The following is an 18,464-nucleotide window of genomic DNA, read 5'->3' on the forward strand; positions in this document are numbered from 1 at the left end:
AGACCTGTCACGACTGTTAACGCTGCCCCAAACTTGGTTCAGTACTGAGTAGGCTTTCAGAAAACCATTAAGGAGGATGCCCAAAGGGTATCGCATTAGTATTGCCCATTTTCCAGGATATGGACGGTTTAAAAAGGCGTGTACTAGTTTCACACTTTTCTTTTTGCTGATTCTTGCTATTTTGGGCTAGTTATGTCTATTTTTTCAAAACTCCAGTTTGCTGTTGCTCCTTGCTCTACAGCTGCATGCAGCCGGAGAGTGTGTGTGTGTGTGTGTGTGTGTGTGTGCGCGCGTGCGGGTGACTAACATTAATCACCTGTCTCAGATCAGTCATTGAGGTAGTGTATGCTTTTACTTGCTTTTTGAAACCAGCGTGCTCAAATGACAGCTACTGGAAGACATAGGTTTCTAGCGCCCCCCCCCCCCCCAAATCCTGTTTAGCACCACAAATGCCACAGTTCACCTTCGACAGCTTCTTCCAGGCAGCCCAGGTCCCTAGGTGCTGTCTGAAGCCTGTGCGAGAAGTGGCTCTAGGGGAAGGAGCGCAGGGCGAGGGGAAATCTCTAGCAGTACTGCTTTCTGCCTTCGCTAAGGGGAGGCACACCTACTTCCTCCGACTCTGCGCAGAGGAGGCCAGGCTGTCAGGTGGTAGAGATGTACAATTGAGAAACGCAGAGGGTTTTACAAGTGCCTAGCCCTGCCTTATATACCATCTGCCACTTATGGAAACTTAAGACTTGCCAAAGAGAGGCTCATTCTGTGTTTTCAATATTTAATGACCACTGGAAATGACAATTCACCATTACATGTTACCCCAGTGAGATCAAGCTAAACTCCACCCACAGTACTGGATGCTCTTAAGCCACAGCAGAAATAAACAGCGAGTATGGAAAGCTTATGGGCAAAGTCYAGAACTAGAGTGTAACCTCCTGAAAGTACTTTCAACACTGGCATTAATTTTTTCCTAAATATGCACATTCACATCAGTTCTTTTGATTATAACTCTTACAGGTTAAGGATAAATTCTATGTGAAACAGTTGTAAACTGGAAAAGCAGGCATCAAAATAAATGATGGCTTAGAGATTTCCTGCTCTACATTCAGTTTTGTGCCATGCTCTATTACCAAATATTTTGTCTAGGGCTAGCCAGTCTACTATAGTCAAAGCTCTTTGCTGACTGTATCTGCTTTATTTCTGCCWCCAGGGAATAAGAGGAGAGGCATTAACACCACCCCCTTCATACAGTGATCCAAGGTATGATTTAGAGAGCCTAAGCTTAAAGACCTCAGTTCCTTCTGAAGTGGAGACAGGCAGGTAGTTAAGGTTGGATACCTAAGTTTAGAAGGTATGAATAGCACCTTCCACTTCTCTCTTCCTTCTTCTTCTCCCTGGTCAGTTCTTATTTTCTATTCAGCTGTTACAGGTCAGCTGAGACATAATGTCCAGCTGTATTGCCTCATCCTCTCCTGCATTTTGTAGAGTCCAGATTCCTCCAAGCTAGGGAAAGGGTAGGACACACAGATTCAGCAGCAAGATTTGCAGGACAGCCTTGTTAGCGCAGCAGGCTTGGTCAATGGGCATGAGGAAGGAGTGGTAGTTGTGAAGGGCTTTGTGCTAGGAGAAGCGGTACTACAGAGCACAGTAGTTACACTGATGGTATTTACAGGGTCTTGAACTGAACTTTGGTGTGAAAATAGACATGCAAGCTTTTCCTGCACCCTCTTTGGCCAGCACAAAAGACTGCTTTGAATAACTTAAGTGGTTCTGTTTTTCTCTGTAAATGTGCTTTTATTAACATTGTTCTCTTTCTGAGCTTACTTCATTGTATCTACAGAGAATGCTGTAAGAAATCCGTATCTGTACCATGCAGGTGTATCACACACACTACTCCTTTGATACTGAGAAGCTGCAGCAGCATGAAGCAGGCTTTGCTTTAAGTTTTAAACAAAGCATTCTTCTGTTCTTTATCCATTACATATGTTGAGAAAAAAAAAAACACAGAAGAAGTTGATTTTTATGCTATTACAAGAAATCATATCATACTATTTGCTTGCTCTAGGTTCCCTGCCAGACAYGCTTGGATGCTTCACGTGGTCACTGCAGTAGGCTATGCTTTTATGACCTTTTCACTCTAAGTAAGGTGTGATGGTTTTGCCAAGTCCTTGCCCCTTTCATGGTGCTGTTCAGAGGGGGTTATGTCCTGGCTGCCCTAAGGCCCAGAGCAGTAATGGCCCACACTCCTGCAGCTTATGAGCAAGACACTGAAATTCAGCCCATCTGAGATAAGGCTCAAACCCACCACTGAGCCGGGTGTCACCTGTTCTCACCCACTAAGCTAACATAGGAAGGAAAAACAGTAAGCACAGCRGCAAGGCCATGAGGAAACAAACTGCCTGCAAACATTAACCAAAATGAAAAAAAAAAAAAWAAATTGTGGGCTGAGAGAGAGTAAAGTCCATTAAAGGACAGATAGTTGTGCGAGAAACTAAGTTTTAAGTTCATACAYGAGGGCTAGATTTGAAAATTTCTACACAATTAAGCTGTTACAAAATATGCTCCTAAGAAAACTGGATGAATGAACTTGTCTTCTGATGCTTGAGTTGTGCTCTTTGCGGAAYAGGTTAAGGCTGGTAGTACAAAAGAACCTTTTTAGATGAGTCTACAGCCTTTCTACTATTGAAAAGTAATGGGTATATGTACACTTTCTGCATTTACTGACACATATTTTAATCAAGTCTAAGGGAGATGGAATCATTAAAGGTAAGCGAAGAATATTCCTTCAGGGTATTTCCAGCRTGTTATAAAAGTCTTTCTTCTGGACTGGTGAAAAAGGTCATGGAAGAAGAAAAGGTTATTCTTTTTCCCTCAGGGCAAGGAAAAGAAGTGAGGTTACAGCACAGCAGCCAAGGAAGAGAGGCAAAAATCATGGAAACTTACTTTTTTTTGAGCTGCTTAAGGCAGACGGTGAAAGCAGCTACAGTGAAGCCCGATAAAGAGGTCTTTGGGCCTGTGACCTATTCACTCATATTACAAGCTCAAATGTTTCCAACACAGTAAATGCTGAAGAGCAAGCCTAAAAATAACTAACAAAATCACACCACTAAGCTGACAGGAAATGTAAAAACTTTTCAGATGAGAGCCATCGAAGCTGCTGAAACACAGTCATATTCCTAGTATGATGTATGCTTTTAACTTCTCCTAAGTGTAGTCAGTATAGCAGCATTGTCATGGGCTAGTTGTAATCTTTATGCCCCACGGTAAACTGATGCGTGGAACACAGCAGTGGCTTACTCAGAATCTACAGCAAAGTAGTAAAGAAAAAAAAWTCCTGATAYATTTAATTTCCTAAATCAGAAGCAGATAAAAATTTAAGATTTATGTTTTGCTCAGGGTATCTTACCATTACTCAGTCTTCTATGAGCTTATCTTTTGGTGAGGCCTTGTCCCTTCTTTGCATATGTATCTAAGTAAGAAGTTTTCCATCATGGTACAAAACAATGTATCGTCTATCTAGGTTACATCATGCATTCTTATGAATTTGACATCAGACACACTAATTGTGATGGGTATTTTTTTCCTCTATTACATAGAAAAACATACAGCTTTAACTCTGCATTAAAGGTTTTCCTCATTCTAAAGGACTGCTTTCACAGGTTAAACTGAACATAACTTCCCATCACCAGGTAAGTTATGAGAAAGCATGCATCCCCTSAATAAGCTCTACTGTACCATGGAGCTTCCAGGGACAAAGCTGCACAGACTTACTTATGTGTGGAGAAATCAACACATTTATCTCTCGATTATCATGAGGGAATTACCCAGCAATAAACTAATTATGTGCAGAGTTCCCTTTTGGTATCCTAYTACCAAGAAAGAAGACAAAAGAAAAAAATTCTTTGTTTCTAAATGGAGCTGCTATGCAGCAGTCCTGGTAAGTGTTGCTTCACTCTGAACTAGTGATGGTATTTACTGCAGACTAAGCACTGCCAGGTACAGCTTTCTTTTCAAGCCTGTCAAAGGACAGTATGTTATGAACTGAGAACTATACAATACACCATCTTACAACATCACTAAGAATTACAAGTGGATTAATTTTAAATTGCATTTTCTAATTATTTAGTAATTAAGTCAAACAACTTTTACAACAAGTCAAAACATTCTCAATCTAAACAAAACAACTATTGTAAATGAAATGACTACCAAAAGGCAAAAATCAAGTCTTTTGCTATTAAAAAAACTATTTTAAAGCCCAAAGTACTAACAATTAGAGAATGCTTAAAAATAAGTTTTACACAAGTTCAAAAGATCACCCTTTTTCTTAGAAGTAGCACGTTAACAGGCTGTAGTCCAGACATCTTTGGATACTGTCTTCATCGTTCTTAGAGAATACTGCTTCACGCACTGAGTCAAYAGGAAAGATGCCAGCAGTAGTGTCTCCTTAGCCCTCCGTGCTAACATTTGTTTTTCCTTTCTTTCCCCAATTCCTGTAAGAAAATTTTGACTGAAATTTGCAAAGAAAAAAAACAAACAAAAAAAAACCAAACCCACAAAATCGAGTCCCCTTCTACTGCTTTTAAACTGGCAGTTTTCAGACCATTCAAATCTTAACCAGTCTTTATGCCTACCCTGAACAAATGCTGTTTTATTCAGCTTCTCTGAAAGATTTTGAGATTCTTATTCATTGAAATGAAAGGAAAACACAAAAGTGCAAGAAGTACAATCAATACTTAATTTCATTTTTCATTAAAAAAAAAAAAGTCCCAACAATTGAGGATACTTTATTGTTCTCCATACCACCACTTCAGACAGCAGGAGAYGTTAAGTTGACCATCTTGTTCTGTGGGAAAGAGGAATGTGATCAGTAATATTAATAAACTAATTAATTATATACTATAATGTTGTATCCAATATAAATAAGACATTTGCTTTTGTTTTTTCAGTCTATCCAAAATGCAAAGTGTAATCGCAAYATTATGCAAAAAAGTGTTTTTCTAACACTTCATTTTATATATCGAAGACTAAACATAACAATCATTTAATAAAAAAAAAGCTGCTGAAACTTAGTTGTTATAGCCACACAGATGTGTTTTTGTTTTCCTCAAGTCCTAATAGAACTTGAGCAAAAATTCCTCCCAAAATTGCAGTAAACCAACTACGTATTATCAAGAGATTAAAGTGATAAGTAATAAGCAGCTGGCATTTACTGTAAGTTACAAAATGATGACACTAATTTCCATACCATATATATTTCTTCACTTTAAAACGTACTTTATACATTTTCAACTCTGGCTGATATGATCTGTAGTTGCAGTGCATGCTTACAAAACATTGAAAAATAAAATCCTTGTTAACTGGCTTAGTTTTATGAAATGCAAAATTCACATTAAATATGAAAATATTAAATATTTAAATTGACTGACCACTCAGGTAAGTTGTCCTTTCTAAATATTCTCGTTAAACTTTCAAGATCTTCATTTTTGAAATGCAGCTCTTCTAGTAATGTAGACAGGAACTGTGTATACATTGGGCTCTTCTGAGTATTTTTGAAAACTGGAATAATTTGTGACAATCTGGAAAAGAAAAAATTATATTGATAAAGAAAAGAGAATTTTCAGCATCAGATGTAAAAAGCAAGAAATTTTATTAAGATTTAGTGAAAGTAAAGCTTAATTAGGAAGACTGGGCTAGTAGTTTGTATGCCTCTAATTAGTTGTATATTGGTGTTATATAACACAGACAATTTTTAAAAAAAAATCCAAAATGTTTATATAAATACATATAAAATACATATAAAAAAAAGGAAAGGTATTAACGTTATTGTCATCTTTACCAAAAAGCTCCTAAACATTCATCTTGTAAAAGTTGTATAGTTCCTTGTACAAATAAAATAGAATTTAATAGGCCTTTTATATTTTAAGGCAACCAAGAAGAATATTTTAATTACMAATTCGTAACAAGGTTCCTTTATAGTTGTTGTGCTTAATCAAAAAGTCTTGCACACTGTCAGTTTTTATAAAGACATATAATAGGGTCCACTTACTTGGAGGATCCCCCCCACCCTGTATCAAAGACAGTTAGATAGCAAATTAGTTTTGTTTTAAGCCAAGATTTCTCCAAACACATGGAAGCTTCTCATAGAGACATTTCAGATTATTATTTATTCTATTTGATGCACATGGGCACAGAAAACATTAATAAAACTCTCAAAAACTGAGGACCAATGTGAATGAGTAATCAGAGCAATGCAATTCCCTCGTTTGACAGTGTGTACCTTGAAACCATATAAATTATAATTCTTACATGTTGAACTGCTTATAAATAGGCTTTATGAAGGCCAAACAACAGACTATCAAATAGAAACAATCTTTTGGCAAGCAGAACAAAACTAATTTGATCTTGAAGTTTTTATATGGGATGCTAAACTTCAGTTTTACAGGTGATACTATGTATCAAAGACTTGCTGTAGTCAAACTATTTTCTGTCTTTGTAACAAAAGTGTTTAAAGTCTCAAAGTGACTAGAGTCTTAAAGAGAGTGCTGCAGAAAAATAAGAATCAAAGGGGGAAAAATTCTATTTCTTAGTTAGTCAAGTTTAGTTTTAAAATTCAAACAATACTTTTCAGATGGCCTGTCAACTTATGCTCTTTATCAACAACATTTTACAGAAAATCTTCCATTTGGGCCTGATGTTCTGAGCTGCTGAGCAGAATGGAGTTCATCCAGCTTCCACTGATTTTAAACCTCACAATGAAAGGAAGCTGAAAGTAGTTATTGGCTAGGAAAAGAAAGCATTTGCATGAGAACAGGCATTGGCAATAAATAGGGGAATACTGTACATTCCCCAAGCAGAATGTTATTCCTTATCTGAAATAAGGCAAGCTGCAAGGCATGCATTACTGTGTATCCCATTTAGTTCCAGACTCAATGGTAACAGCAGTGAAAAGCATCATCTTGTAGGGATCCAAGAACAAGCGTACACAGTGCTGCTAAAACACAGTGCTCTGACCGGAAGGAGCCATCACCATGCCGATTATCTATACACAAAAATATCCGTTTGGAGAGTAGGTGAAATGCTGAACTATCAGTTTTCACTTTTTTTTTTTTTAATTTTACCCTAAAGACTTTTTACAATCATGTTATGAGAAAAAGAAACAGCTTTTTGACAAAAAAAAAAAAAAAAAAAAGCAATTAAGATAGTAATGGCTGAATCTACTTCCTATTCACAAATATTAAAAACTATCTTTAGTTAACAAAATCAAATATGAAAGCTTGCACTGAATGTTAGGTAAGTTCAACATGTTACTGATCAGATCACTTAACAAGAACTCATATCCCAAAGTTTACTTAGTCTCAAATACTGTATTTGCACAGATAAATAGTGTCATTGACACGGTATGGGAAATAGATTTATTTTACAGTATATGTGTAAAATGATGTACTTTTAATAGGAAGCTCAAGGTAGTCTACAGCTTCCTAAAAATTTCACAGCTCACACAGCTTTTAACCAAGTAACAACTGAGATCAATCTCCCTGCATCCATTGGTATTAAGAGCATCTCAATTTGGAAGAAGCTGCGTATTAAAGAAGGTTCCCTTAAATTAAGCAAAATAGTAGTAGAATACAAGCAAAGGATCTCACAAGACACAGTAAATACTGTTCCTTAATACAAAAATAAGTAAAAAAAAAAAAACTTGATCAAAAGACTTTTTAAAAGTTAAATCATTTTCCATTTCTTTTTGGATTCCATTTCAATACATACAGTTAGCTAAGTAGATGACCTAGCAAACACTGACACGAGCTTTAAGGGAGGTGCACAGCAAGGGCACGGTGCGGCCTGACCCAGCCTCACGTACGAGCCCTGCTACAGCAACGCTCCCGCCAGAGCGGTGGCCACAGGGGGATTTGTGTTCTCCAGGCGGAGGCCACGAGGTTCTGTCTGGTCCTTCACGACAGCCCCGCTGGAGCTGTTTCTTTCACGGCGAGAAGCACAAGAGCTGCTACTTCACCAGTCAGACCGCGTGCCTCCAGTGGCGGCTGCCGCGCTGGAGGTGGCTTGGCCGCGGCAGCCCGAGCAGCAGCAGGGAGCAGCGCGAGCGCTGGCGAAGATCGGCTATTTCAGAGGGTTTCTCTGGAGACAAGGGATGGTGGGGGAACGATGGGGAGACGCACTGTCACTAGCCTTCAAGGCACCCTTATCAGGATTAGATAGGTCGTATATGAAAAGCAGCTGGTGGCACAAACAGCGATGACTTCCTGAGTGCTGGTGCCAGGAGGTTGTGATATTACAAAACACTATCTCTGCAATGTAGATTTACCTGCATTATTTTACCCAAATCTTCTTCCTCCTGACTTTGCTTTACAAAGTAATAAAGATGCTATCTTTTTTAAAGGAACAGAAAATGTGCACAGTTTTAAATATAGTTTACTAAAACTAAAATCTTTATGCCATGAAGCTCACATGCTAAGCAGTCTTTTTTTTTTTAATATATTTTTGGAACTGCAGTTTGTGAAATTATATAGTTTCATAAACTACAGATATGTCRCAACAGGCCCTGTTTAAGACACTGTTTAAAGAGTAGCTATTACAGACCCCACTAAGAAAGAAAAGAGTATTGCTATTGTCACAGACATCGCCAGGCACTAAATACTGAAGAACAAACTTAAGAAAACAAATGAACAAAAATCCTCTGAAGTTTTAGCTCTGGATGAATATTTTTGCTCACCAAACTTTGTTTTAAAATTAGTCAAGCTGCTAATTATCTGATAAGCAGGAGACAAAATTAAAATGTAATTTCAAAAGAGACATATGTTAGTTTCTAGTAATTTTTTGAAAATTGCCTCTAGATGGGACAGTGTATTAAACATTTACGAATGCATGTAAAAACACTTTAGTATTGAAAAACTGTGTCCTTTTGGCATTTAAATCATGCTTTAATTTGTAATTTGAGAAGTGGTTACCCACAAGTACTTTTCTACTTTTAAACAGCTGCTTGAACAGGAGCAGGAGCTCTTGCCTGCAATGGGAGCAAGCACAAGTTGCTAGTTTAAGCTCAGCAATATGTTTCATGCTCTTACTAATGCTGGTCCAATGTGTATTTGAGGTACTGCACTAGGCAGAGCTCTACTAGGTGAGACACAGCATGATAAAGATGCATTAAGGGCTGTGCTCTCCTCCTTGCATGCAGTGCTAATTCTAACTGAAATAAACCAACTGAAGTAAACCATAATTGTATGCAAATAAGCCAGAACAATATTTGGAAACAGTATCTTAATGTCACTGAAAGCTGCAATGACCCTAGCTCTGAAGAAACTATTGCAACTAATTCAACTTAATGACATAAAGGATTTCAATTCAAGGATCATGGAACTGCAATTCTGCAGCATCTTTAAAAAGAAAAGGTAGAAAGTAAACAGGAAATAGGATACTTGGGATGGGAGCAATAATAACTGGTTACTGCAAGAATGAAAAAAAAAAAAATATATATATATATATAAACTCTGCTTTCTGGTTACTTATTTTCACATGCTGCAAAATTAATGTGGAGCAAATTTTTGAGGACAAACTTAAATAAGGAAAGATAAAGGATTAAGTGATTAAAAAAACCCTGTCACCTGCAGAAACACTCAAACATAAATGTTACTGTCCAAACTTATACACCCATGCTTCAAAGGGTTGCCCTCAGCACGCTGTTAAAAGGAAACTTTCATGCTCAGTTCATGGAAAAGTAGTACAGCATGATCAGACTTCATGAAACAGTGTCGTTTCCTGCACACCCACTTATACCATATGGTAAACAGGTCTTTGTAAAGTTTGAAAAGTGTTAAAAATGTCAAACTGTATCTGAGTGATAAAACTCTCATTTGATGGCTATTTCACATATGCCACAAGTAAAAAACCAAACAAACAATCAAAAAAGAAATTAATGGGAAGACGAATGAATTGCTGCCAAGCTATTAAATGACATCTGGCTATCACAAAATGTTTACATGGTTTCGATGCTTAAATTCAAGACGCAAGCTTTCTATGAATTAGTCTTCTTACAAAAACATTTGGCAAGTATAGTTAGAAGTCTCACCTAAATTAAACATTTTTGAAAGTCAGTAACATTACATGGGATATATTTCATAAACTGATACGGAGCTGTGTGCAGTCTGTTCTCAGACCTACGTATACCTTAACCAAGACAGCAGAATACATTCAGAAAAGATGATGGTGATGTTTTTATGGAGTTAAAAAGCATGATTCAGCACTTCCTATCCAAAGACAGGAACAGGCATCCTAAAAACAACTAATTGCACAGCCCCCTCCCTCTCAGAGACTGGACCCCAAGAAAACCTTCCCGGACTTTTTGTTTAAAATGAATTCTGTGAACCCCCCTGAAAAAGTTACATTTTTCAAAGCAACCAGTGTGATATTGCCCAGTTAGAGATCTCTGAAATAAAGGCCTGAAAACAGCAGTAAGAACATACAAGAGCTAGATTCCTTTCCAGCCTCCCACCTGGTCATTTAAAATTACAGGAAAACTGCTGAGAATTTGAATGCATAGAAATTTACCTAGTGTTGTGCAAAACACTTCTATAGTCATGAACAAAACCCATATGCCCACATGCAATAAAAATAAGCATCTGCCTACCTCTTCCTAAAGGCAGAAGCTTTAAAAGTAAAAATCATTGACCACAGTTAACCCAAAGATATGAACATGATTGTTTCAGTTCTTTACTTTGTTTGCCATGCTTGAAACTCAAACAAGAACTGAATTATAAAGCCAAATAAAGAAAGGTAATTGCCAACTGTCTTTCCACAGAAAATGTTGGAATTCCAAACAAAATATAAATATTTTTGCTGATTATAAGCCTTCAAGCACCATGAATCACACTACATCATGATCATAACAYTAAATTTTTTTTTCTTTTAAATTCTCTCTCTTTAAATTTTAGTTTTTGTTTTAGGTGTTTAAGACTTCTTTTTAAGATCATCATAACCAAGATGACTGATACCTATTTTTCTATGAGAATGAGGGAGTCTCACTAATGATCACAAAAGTTTCTTGAACACTCATTTCCTGAAATCAGAACATGGAAACAAAGCAAGAGCTAGCAGCACTTGCAGGGCAAAACCTTTTTTTTTTTCGTTCTCAAAAAAAATAGTCACAGATGTGCTGCAGGAAAGGTGCCAACAAGCTTCCGGTCGAGGTGCCATCAGTAGTCTCTTGCTAAGGGTCCTACCTGCAAGGGAAGTCCCATGCATTTTCTTTTGCTATCTTCGCAGTCACAAATTGGACTACGAGAGGACTGTCAGATTCCTCATAGCCATCTCACAAGCATTTTACCTGAAGGTCTGGAAACATCCTATTTACACTTAACAGAAAAATAGAAGTGCATACACGTCTTTAACATCAGGTCAAATGATTTAACATAGCTATTAAAGGTTCTGCAGGAACAATCAGCCATTACAGCAATATGCTAACTTAAAACTCTGGAGCACATTTGTTCCATTGCTACAACATAAGGTCATTTCACCTTGTCAACAAAGACTGATTTAGGAGAAATAATGATTTAAAAATGTGAAGAAATGTAACTTTGCATTCTGGAGTGCCAGTTACCAGTCAAGTACTACAATAAAGCATTAAACAGAACCTGCTCTGAATTAAAAAAAWAATAATAATAATAAAAAAAATCCTAAAGATTAAAAGTCTTCCAGGATATCACCAATACTCAAACACAAATGGAAAATATTTTGAYGGCAACTCTACATCTAAGCATGTTGCTGGGACCTGGCACAGACTCATTAGTGATCCATGCTCTTTTTGCACACGTGACAGTTTGGCTGTAAAAGCAGAGTAACTTATGTAAATTCATAAATGAGGACTTCCTCACTGTGCAGGCTGCTAAGAGCCATCATTTCTGTCTTTTCTGTACTCTATGCTTTCCCAGCCATACTCATCTCTACTTTTCCTTGTTGGGCTGAGTTAGCCTCACTTATACGGACACATAAATGCGTTTGAGAGTTTACAGTAACAAAAACAAACAAAAACTCTTTCTCAAGACTAGGGTATCAGTGTATCAGATACAGTTGAATGCCTTAATTTAATGGTGTGATGCCTGTGAAACACTTTCATTGTTTTATGAACATAATAAGTCTTTGCTTCAAAAGCAGGGAATACCATCATCATGGGTGTCATGGACAATGGAAAGTTAATTTAGAAGAAGAGAATTTCAAAGTTTGTCAAATTTCCATTCAAAATTCACACTTGGAAGGCTACCGTGTGTGTCACATATTTAGAAAAAGAAGTCACGAATGTAGGACACCAGTTATCATCTTTATGAATTAATGAACATGTAGCAGAAAAATGTTACAAGGCCAAAAAAGCACTGGACTTCSCACTTTTTTCTTCCCTCACAATTTCTGTCAATCTTTGAAACAGTATTACCTAAATATTGACTGCTCTTGGGATTTACAGGGAGTATTAAGAGACTCCTCCCTGCTCTGCACCTATCGTTATCGTCAATTTATGAGGCAAATCATCTCTGCTTTGATTGCTTTTACAAGGTATAGAGGATTGGAACAACCAGGCTACATGCAGCCATTTCAGCTGGCAAGTGGGTGGGAGAGGGAATTTTCCTCAAACTGACACCATGAAAGCCTGGTAAAAAGAGGACAGTGGAGGAGCCCAGAACAAGCCCTCGGCACTGGACAGACTGAGGGGCCAAGCTGAGCCTATCGCACCACCTCTTGGACCAAGGGCGGCTTATGGGGACAGCACCAAGGAGCTGCCATCATTAAGACAGGAGCCCCTGAAGTTGTTTCAGTAGCACAAGGTACTTTAATTTCATCAGTAGCCCAAGACTCCTTCAGCAGCTACATACAGCAAACTTCCTGCTCCTTACATTTCAACTCAAAGATACAGCGCAAAACCTCATCCATAGATTTAGTTATGCTTTTGAACAGGTTTATAAAAACTAAATCTCAGTCATACAGTATGAAGCTGCAAGTTATTCTCAATAATAGTTCACCTCATGTAATGTTAAAAATCCTCCAGAAATATGCAAAGCCATATTAAATGACTGAAGGGGAACAACCATTACATTATGAAGTCTTCTATTCCATTGACATACAAGGACTTTGGGGTTTTTTTTGGTCTTTTTAATGATTATGTCAAAGATATTTGCAATACTCTAATATTACAGATTTGACAGGCTTAGCACTGCATAGAATGATTATTATTCAGAAATTACATTCTTGTAATATACCAGACTTTTATAGAATACAATCTCTGATTCCATTTTAATTGCATTTCTTTGAAGGTGGTCTCCACAGCAACTGATTAAACACAGGTAATTGTTTTGTTGAAGAAAAATAAATGGCTAGGCTCAAGACACTGAAATAGGTGTGCGCTGTAGCCTGTAGAGCATCTGCCCGTACGTGCAACTGGAGGATACCAAGTGTATCCATCACTCATTATTGCGGTAAACTGAAACACCTGCAGCATTCATCCATTTTGCGAGTCCCTACCGAAAGATGCTCAGGCATACTGACACAATAAATCCAAACATCACTGCAATTCTGAATTTTCTCCAAAATATATTGACAACTTGCTTAATTTGAAGTGGAGTCCCTCAGTTACCAGCATATCACTGGATACACCACACTGGATACACATCTGGAGACAGATTAAAGTAACTTAGATCACAGCAGCGTTCACAAAAATTGCTTCTTAGTGTTAGGCATACTGCTGTTGCCTATAAAAGAGGCATTCAACAAATTTAACTCTAACCTAAGCACATCCATTGATAAATGTTTTCGACACAGAATAATCTGACGTGGAAATAGGACCTTCCAGAATTTGCATTTAGAAAAATATTTAGATGTCTTTGAGTTATGTTAAAAATATTACTTTCTTCTCCAAAACTGCAGTGGTTGGAGAACTTTACTTTGCAAAAAAGAAATTCACAGAGCTTAGAGCAAAATGCATCCATTGAGCAGAAGTTAACATTGTCCAGAAAGCCAATCTGAGCCACAATGTGGGTGTAGCTGTAGGCTAAAGCTGCAATATCAGGGAGATTAAAAAAATATATATAATCTTAGGTGTATCTAAGTGTTATACAATCATACTGCATTAATGTACACTCAGAAATTGGAAAATGTTACATGCTTAACATGCAATTTAGCTATTATGCTCACAATTTCATTAAAAAAATGTTTCTTATAACTTCAGTTTGAGCTTGACTTAAAAAGCTTAACATTTCAAAAAAGCCTTGTTAAAAGCAAAAGACTGTCTCTAAAGTGAACATTTTCCATTAGAACACATTAATATTTGACAGACTATCTTGAACTGGAAGCATCTAACTTACAAACAAGATGTAAAGTATTTAAAGATATCTCTGGAATTAAGTTTTCTGTTTAATTACACGTTACTAGTGGAAAAAAAATGTAGTTATGATTAGTGTCATTTGCAGCTCTGGAATTAAAGCAGCCCTTAACTGGGGCCCTTTGTTAGCATATCCTATAGGTCAAAGACAGAAGTCAGCATTCAGAGGCATCTTTCTTTAATTTCCCCAAATCTATTCATATTTTCTGTTTTCTTGGATGAATGATAAAACAATCTAAATACCACAATGTTAAATCATAACAACTGACAGAAATAAACAATTTTCTTACTGAGGGGGAAAAAAGCTACTTCTGGTTTAGTTTTAAATACAGCCTAAAGATCTTATTCTTAGCATAAAGATAAGAATTCTGTAGCTAGAGTGCAACCTATGTCTTATTTATTATTTAACTTTCCTTTCATTATTGCGTACTGACTTGTCCACAGAATCGAGCACAGACACTTTAATCCTCTGATGGCAACCAAAGCTAAATTATTTATATTTTTAAAATTTTTGTTCACTACAGTTAAATCAATGCTACAAACACTGATTCAAAAATCAACAACTGGAACTCCCACATAATCCAAGTATGCTGCAAAATTGAAGGTTCATTCAAAAACTAACTTTGTTCTTTGCTTCCACTACTACCATTCTTTTTCCATATGCAGCTTGTACAAGTCTGTTTAAGAAAAATGTTCTCTTTGACACATATTTATGCATATACTAAACAAAATATGTTTTTCTTCTTTTCAAGTTCACCCCTTTCACATACACTTTTCAATAGTACATGTCTGGACATGAGTCAACTTCCATCCCTTTCAATGGACCAAAATTTCACTCATGGTGCTGCTGAATGGATACAACTAACAGTAAAAGGAAAGCATACTTATAATAATGAGGCTATATTTAACTGTTTAATACAGATGCTTAGTAACAACTGAAAAAGTCAATGGATTTGCTCTTTTTTTCATCAGTTATTCACATGCAACTGATAGGGTGATTGGCAATTCAGAAAACACCACTATCCAAGACGCATGTAAAACTCTCMCAGCACAAACAGCACTGCTCTGCAGGAAGGCGCTCGGGGCGCGAACCCCTGGAACTGGCTCTGCAGCAGAGCTCCCCTGGGGCAGCTCGTGAGTTTGGGCTTGTTTTCTCCCCTTATACWTGATATACATTTCTCCCCTTATAATGCTCTCCTCAAAGGGGCTTAGAAGGCTGAGTGAACATTTGCAAAATACTTTGCTGGCTCTACTCTAACACATCATATGGATCTTTTGGTTTTATTTATTTATTTTTTTAAAACATTCAGCTGTATGGGAACTCCAACATTTCAACTGGACTATGCAGGGCAGACTTGTTTGGGCAACAGGCTTAGAGCTACCTAACCAAGTACAGAAACTGTGTATTTAAAATGGTTTTAATAAAATGCAAAAGTTTTGAGAYTTTGCATTTTTTACCTAATGAACAAAGCTATTTGCACGAGTAGCAGGATGTACTGATTACTCCACTTTTCTTCCCCCTCCCTTGAAAGCTAAGGCTCACGCCATCAGTTGCCAGCTGTTATTTGTAACAGCCAGCCATATAACTTCAAAGATTCTGCAATGAAAAGATTTTATAATAAGGCTGCACTGATACAACAAGAGCCAGAAAGGGGAGGGAAGAAACCTAGAGCATCCTCATAATATTGATTCCTTATGCTAGATTTGACCTTTGACCTTTAATGAAGGACAAGTAAGACACTTTCCTATTTATAATAAAAAATACTCCATTTACATCACTAGGGCAGCAATTCATTTTATAAACAAAGTAGAAGTAAAATGCAAAGTCTAATGCAAAGGAACACACAAAATAAGTCTTAAAAATACACTACATGTTCAAAGAAACTATGGTGAAATATTTCGTCAAACGGTGTAGCCATTTGGTAYGGACAATCAGTGCTATTTGTCAGTTCTGTCACATTGTATACTTGGAGACAATGTGCATTAAAATGTAGACTGTATATATAAATTACTGAAAAGGTAAGTAAAAAATGCCTCAATATTTAAACAAGCATCTTAAACTGTCAGTTCCCATAACATACTATTTCACCCCAATGTACTGAATGATATAACAGTTCTTCTCAGAAAGTAACTGGAAAATGGCATTTCTTATTATTACTATCTTTCAGTTCCTTGAGGGTGACCAGTACCACATAAACATGATGGCAACAATTTCTACTGAGCCAAGAGAGGTTTTGAAAGTCAACTGCTTTGTACAATTATTTTAACCTTTGCAACGCAAGCAGCAACAGTGTTTCTTTTCACACAGTATCACTCCTATGATGTTCCTTCTGAGCTATTTTCTTGACCCTATATTAGTCAAATAAATTCAGTTCCTTCCATAATTGTCCAGGAGAGGAACAACACATTTCAGAACATTCAGCAGATGCAAAATAAGTGGTAAAATTTTCTGCAAGCATTTGCCAGCTTTATGCTGTTCCTGTAATGCCAAGCCCCTCTGGCTTCCTCAGATACGCAGGGACCACTGTACTGCACCCAGGCTTAGCCTGCCTAATGGGAAAGATGACAACCAACACTCTGGAAATACTTTGATGTTACAATACAAAAATTCAAGGACACGTGACTAGTTTAAAACTATAGTAATAGTATGTAATGGTTCTATTTGCCTTCTGTTTTCGGGAGGTTTAGGAACCCTACTTTCAAACATTTATTTATTTTGTTTCACCATTTTGTATTAACAGGTATGACTGCAGGACGTTTTTTTTAGAACCAAATCAGAGTATGGTACCCACTTCTATATTACCATTATTCCAATTTACTACTGCAACACTAGTTCACAGACACAAAGTATCAGAACTTACATTATATTGTGTGCCATTTAAAGCACTTATTCATACAGGAGTTATTCCAAAAGGTTTCAATTTAGCTTACTTATCTGCATAAAGCCAAGGCAATATAAAGTTCAGAACATAAACCCAGAAGAAATCACTATCAGCTGTTTCCTTCTAACAAATCTAAGTTTCTTAGGTACACATTTCAAGGACAGACCTTGTTTAAAGAGCTCCATTTATTTGAAGTCTGTTCCCTGCTAACCAGCTGACAGATCAAAGGTACTTCTCAGTCCTACCATTTGTTCCCCTTTTTTTCCTCTTTTCCAACTCTGTTGAAATTTTAAATTTAATAAATTTTAACTTTATTTTAGAAAATGATCCTTTCATCCATTTCAGTCTTCTATTCCTTACTTTTTATGTTCCGCAAAGTTTTCCTGTGACACCTCTCAAATACTGGAATCTGTACCATTGAAGTCCTTGAGTTAGTTAGCTATATGAAAATAAGCACAGGTCCAAGTCTCTGTAAGGTTAAAAATGCTAAGATGTAAGCTTTTGAGAGCATGAATTTTTTAACTATTTTGTAAAATATACACTGCTGTATAGATTATTGTGCACATACAATGGGACAATTTAAATATCTAAAAGATGCATTTATATACAGACCTGGCACATTTTATGAAATAGAAATTATTAATATACATCCATTTTTGTAATTGCTGGATTTTTTTGCTGCTATACAGTGTAATCTATTCCCATCAATTCATTATCTCAATGATATGCAAAAAATGTTTTCAGTAAAGATTAATTTACATTAATACTATGTTACAGGTGGAACAGCTACAATGCAATATGCTCAGGTGAATAATAATTTGTCAATACTTGACTATATAAATTGTACTCACCTGTACTCAGTTACTATGGAAACAATGATCATAAAATCGATCATAGTTTAGTTTCAGAACTTTCTAACCATTGTAACTTGATTATCTACCTTTCAGTCCCATATAGAGATCAAACACCTGGAATATTGCAGCTGAGTAAAGAGACACGCTAGGAATAGACTTCCTTCCACTGTGTCCAAATTTTTCTTCTTTAGAAGTTAAAGATAAGGACCTCAATATTTTTCTGCTTATATTTCACAGTTTTGAAAACAATAGCAGTTTCGGACCTCTCAGAAAGAGATTCTTAAAAATCCCCCAAAGTTAAAGATATTTAACCACCTTTCCCCAGATACAGCAGTTCACAGGAGGTTTAAGTAAAAAAAA

The 18,464-nt window shown here is 36.7% G+C and overlaps 1 protein-coding gene across 1 annotated transcript in view; it reads right to left on the reverse strand.

Annotated features, from left to right (window-relative positions):
• Window positions 1-1,762: 1,762 nt before the first annotated feature.
• Window positions 1,763-18,464, reverse strand: part of RPAP2 (RNA polymerase II associated protein 2) — a gene marked incomplete at its 5' end in the record, with an annotated part of 45,325 nt that continues 28,623 nt past the window's right edge. The window contains 2 exons of the mRNA XM_026057588.1: window positions 1,763-4,837; window positions 5,421-5,570. Coding sequence (XP_025913373.1) covers window position 4,837; window positions 5,421-5,570 — 151 coding nt within the window. The remainder of the gene's footprint in view (window positions 4,838-5,420; window positions 5,571-18,464) is intronic.

This window comes from Apteryx rowi, unplaced genomic scaffold (assembly GCF_003343035.1).
Source record: "Apteryx rowi isolate R43461 unplaced genomic scaffold, aptRow1 scaffold_14, whole genome shotgun sequence".
Classification (NCBI taxonomy): Eukaryota; Metazoa; Chordata; class Aves; order Apterygiformes; family Apterygidae; genus Apteryx; species Apteryx rowi.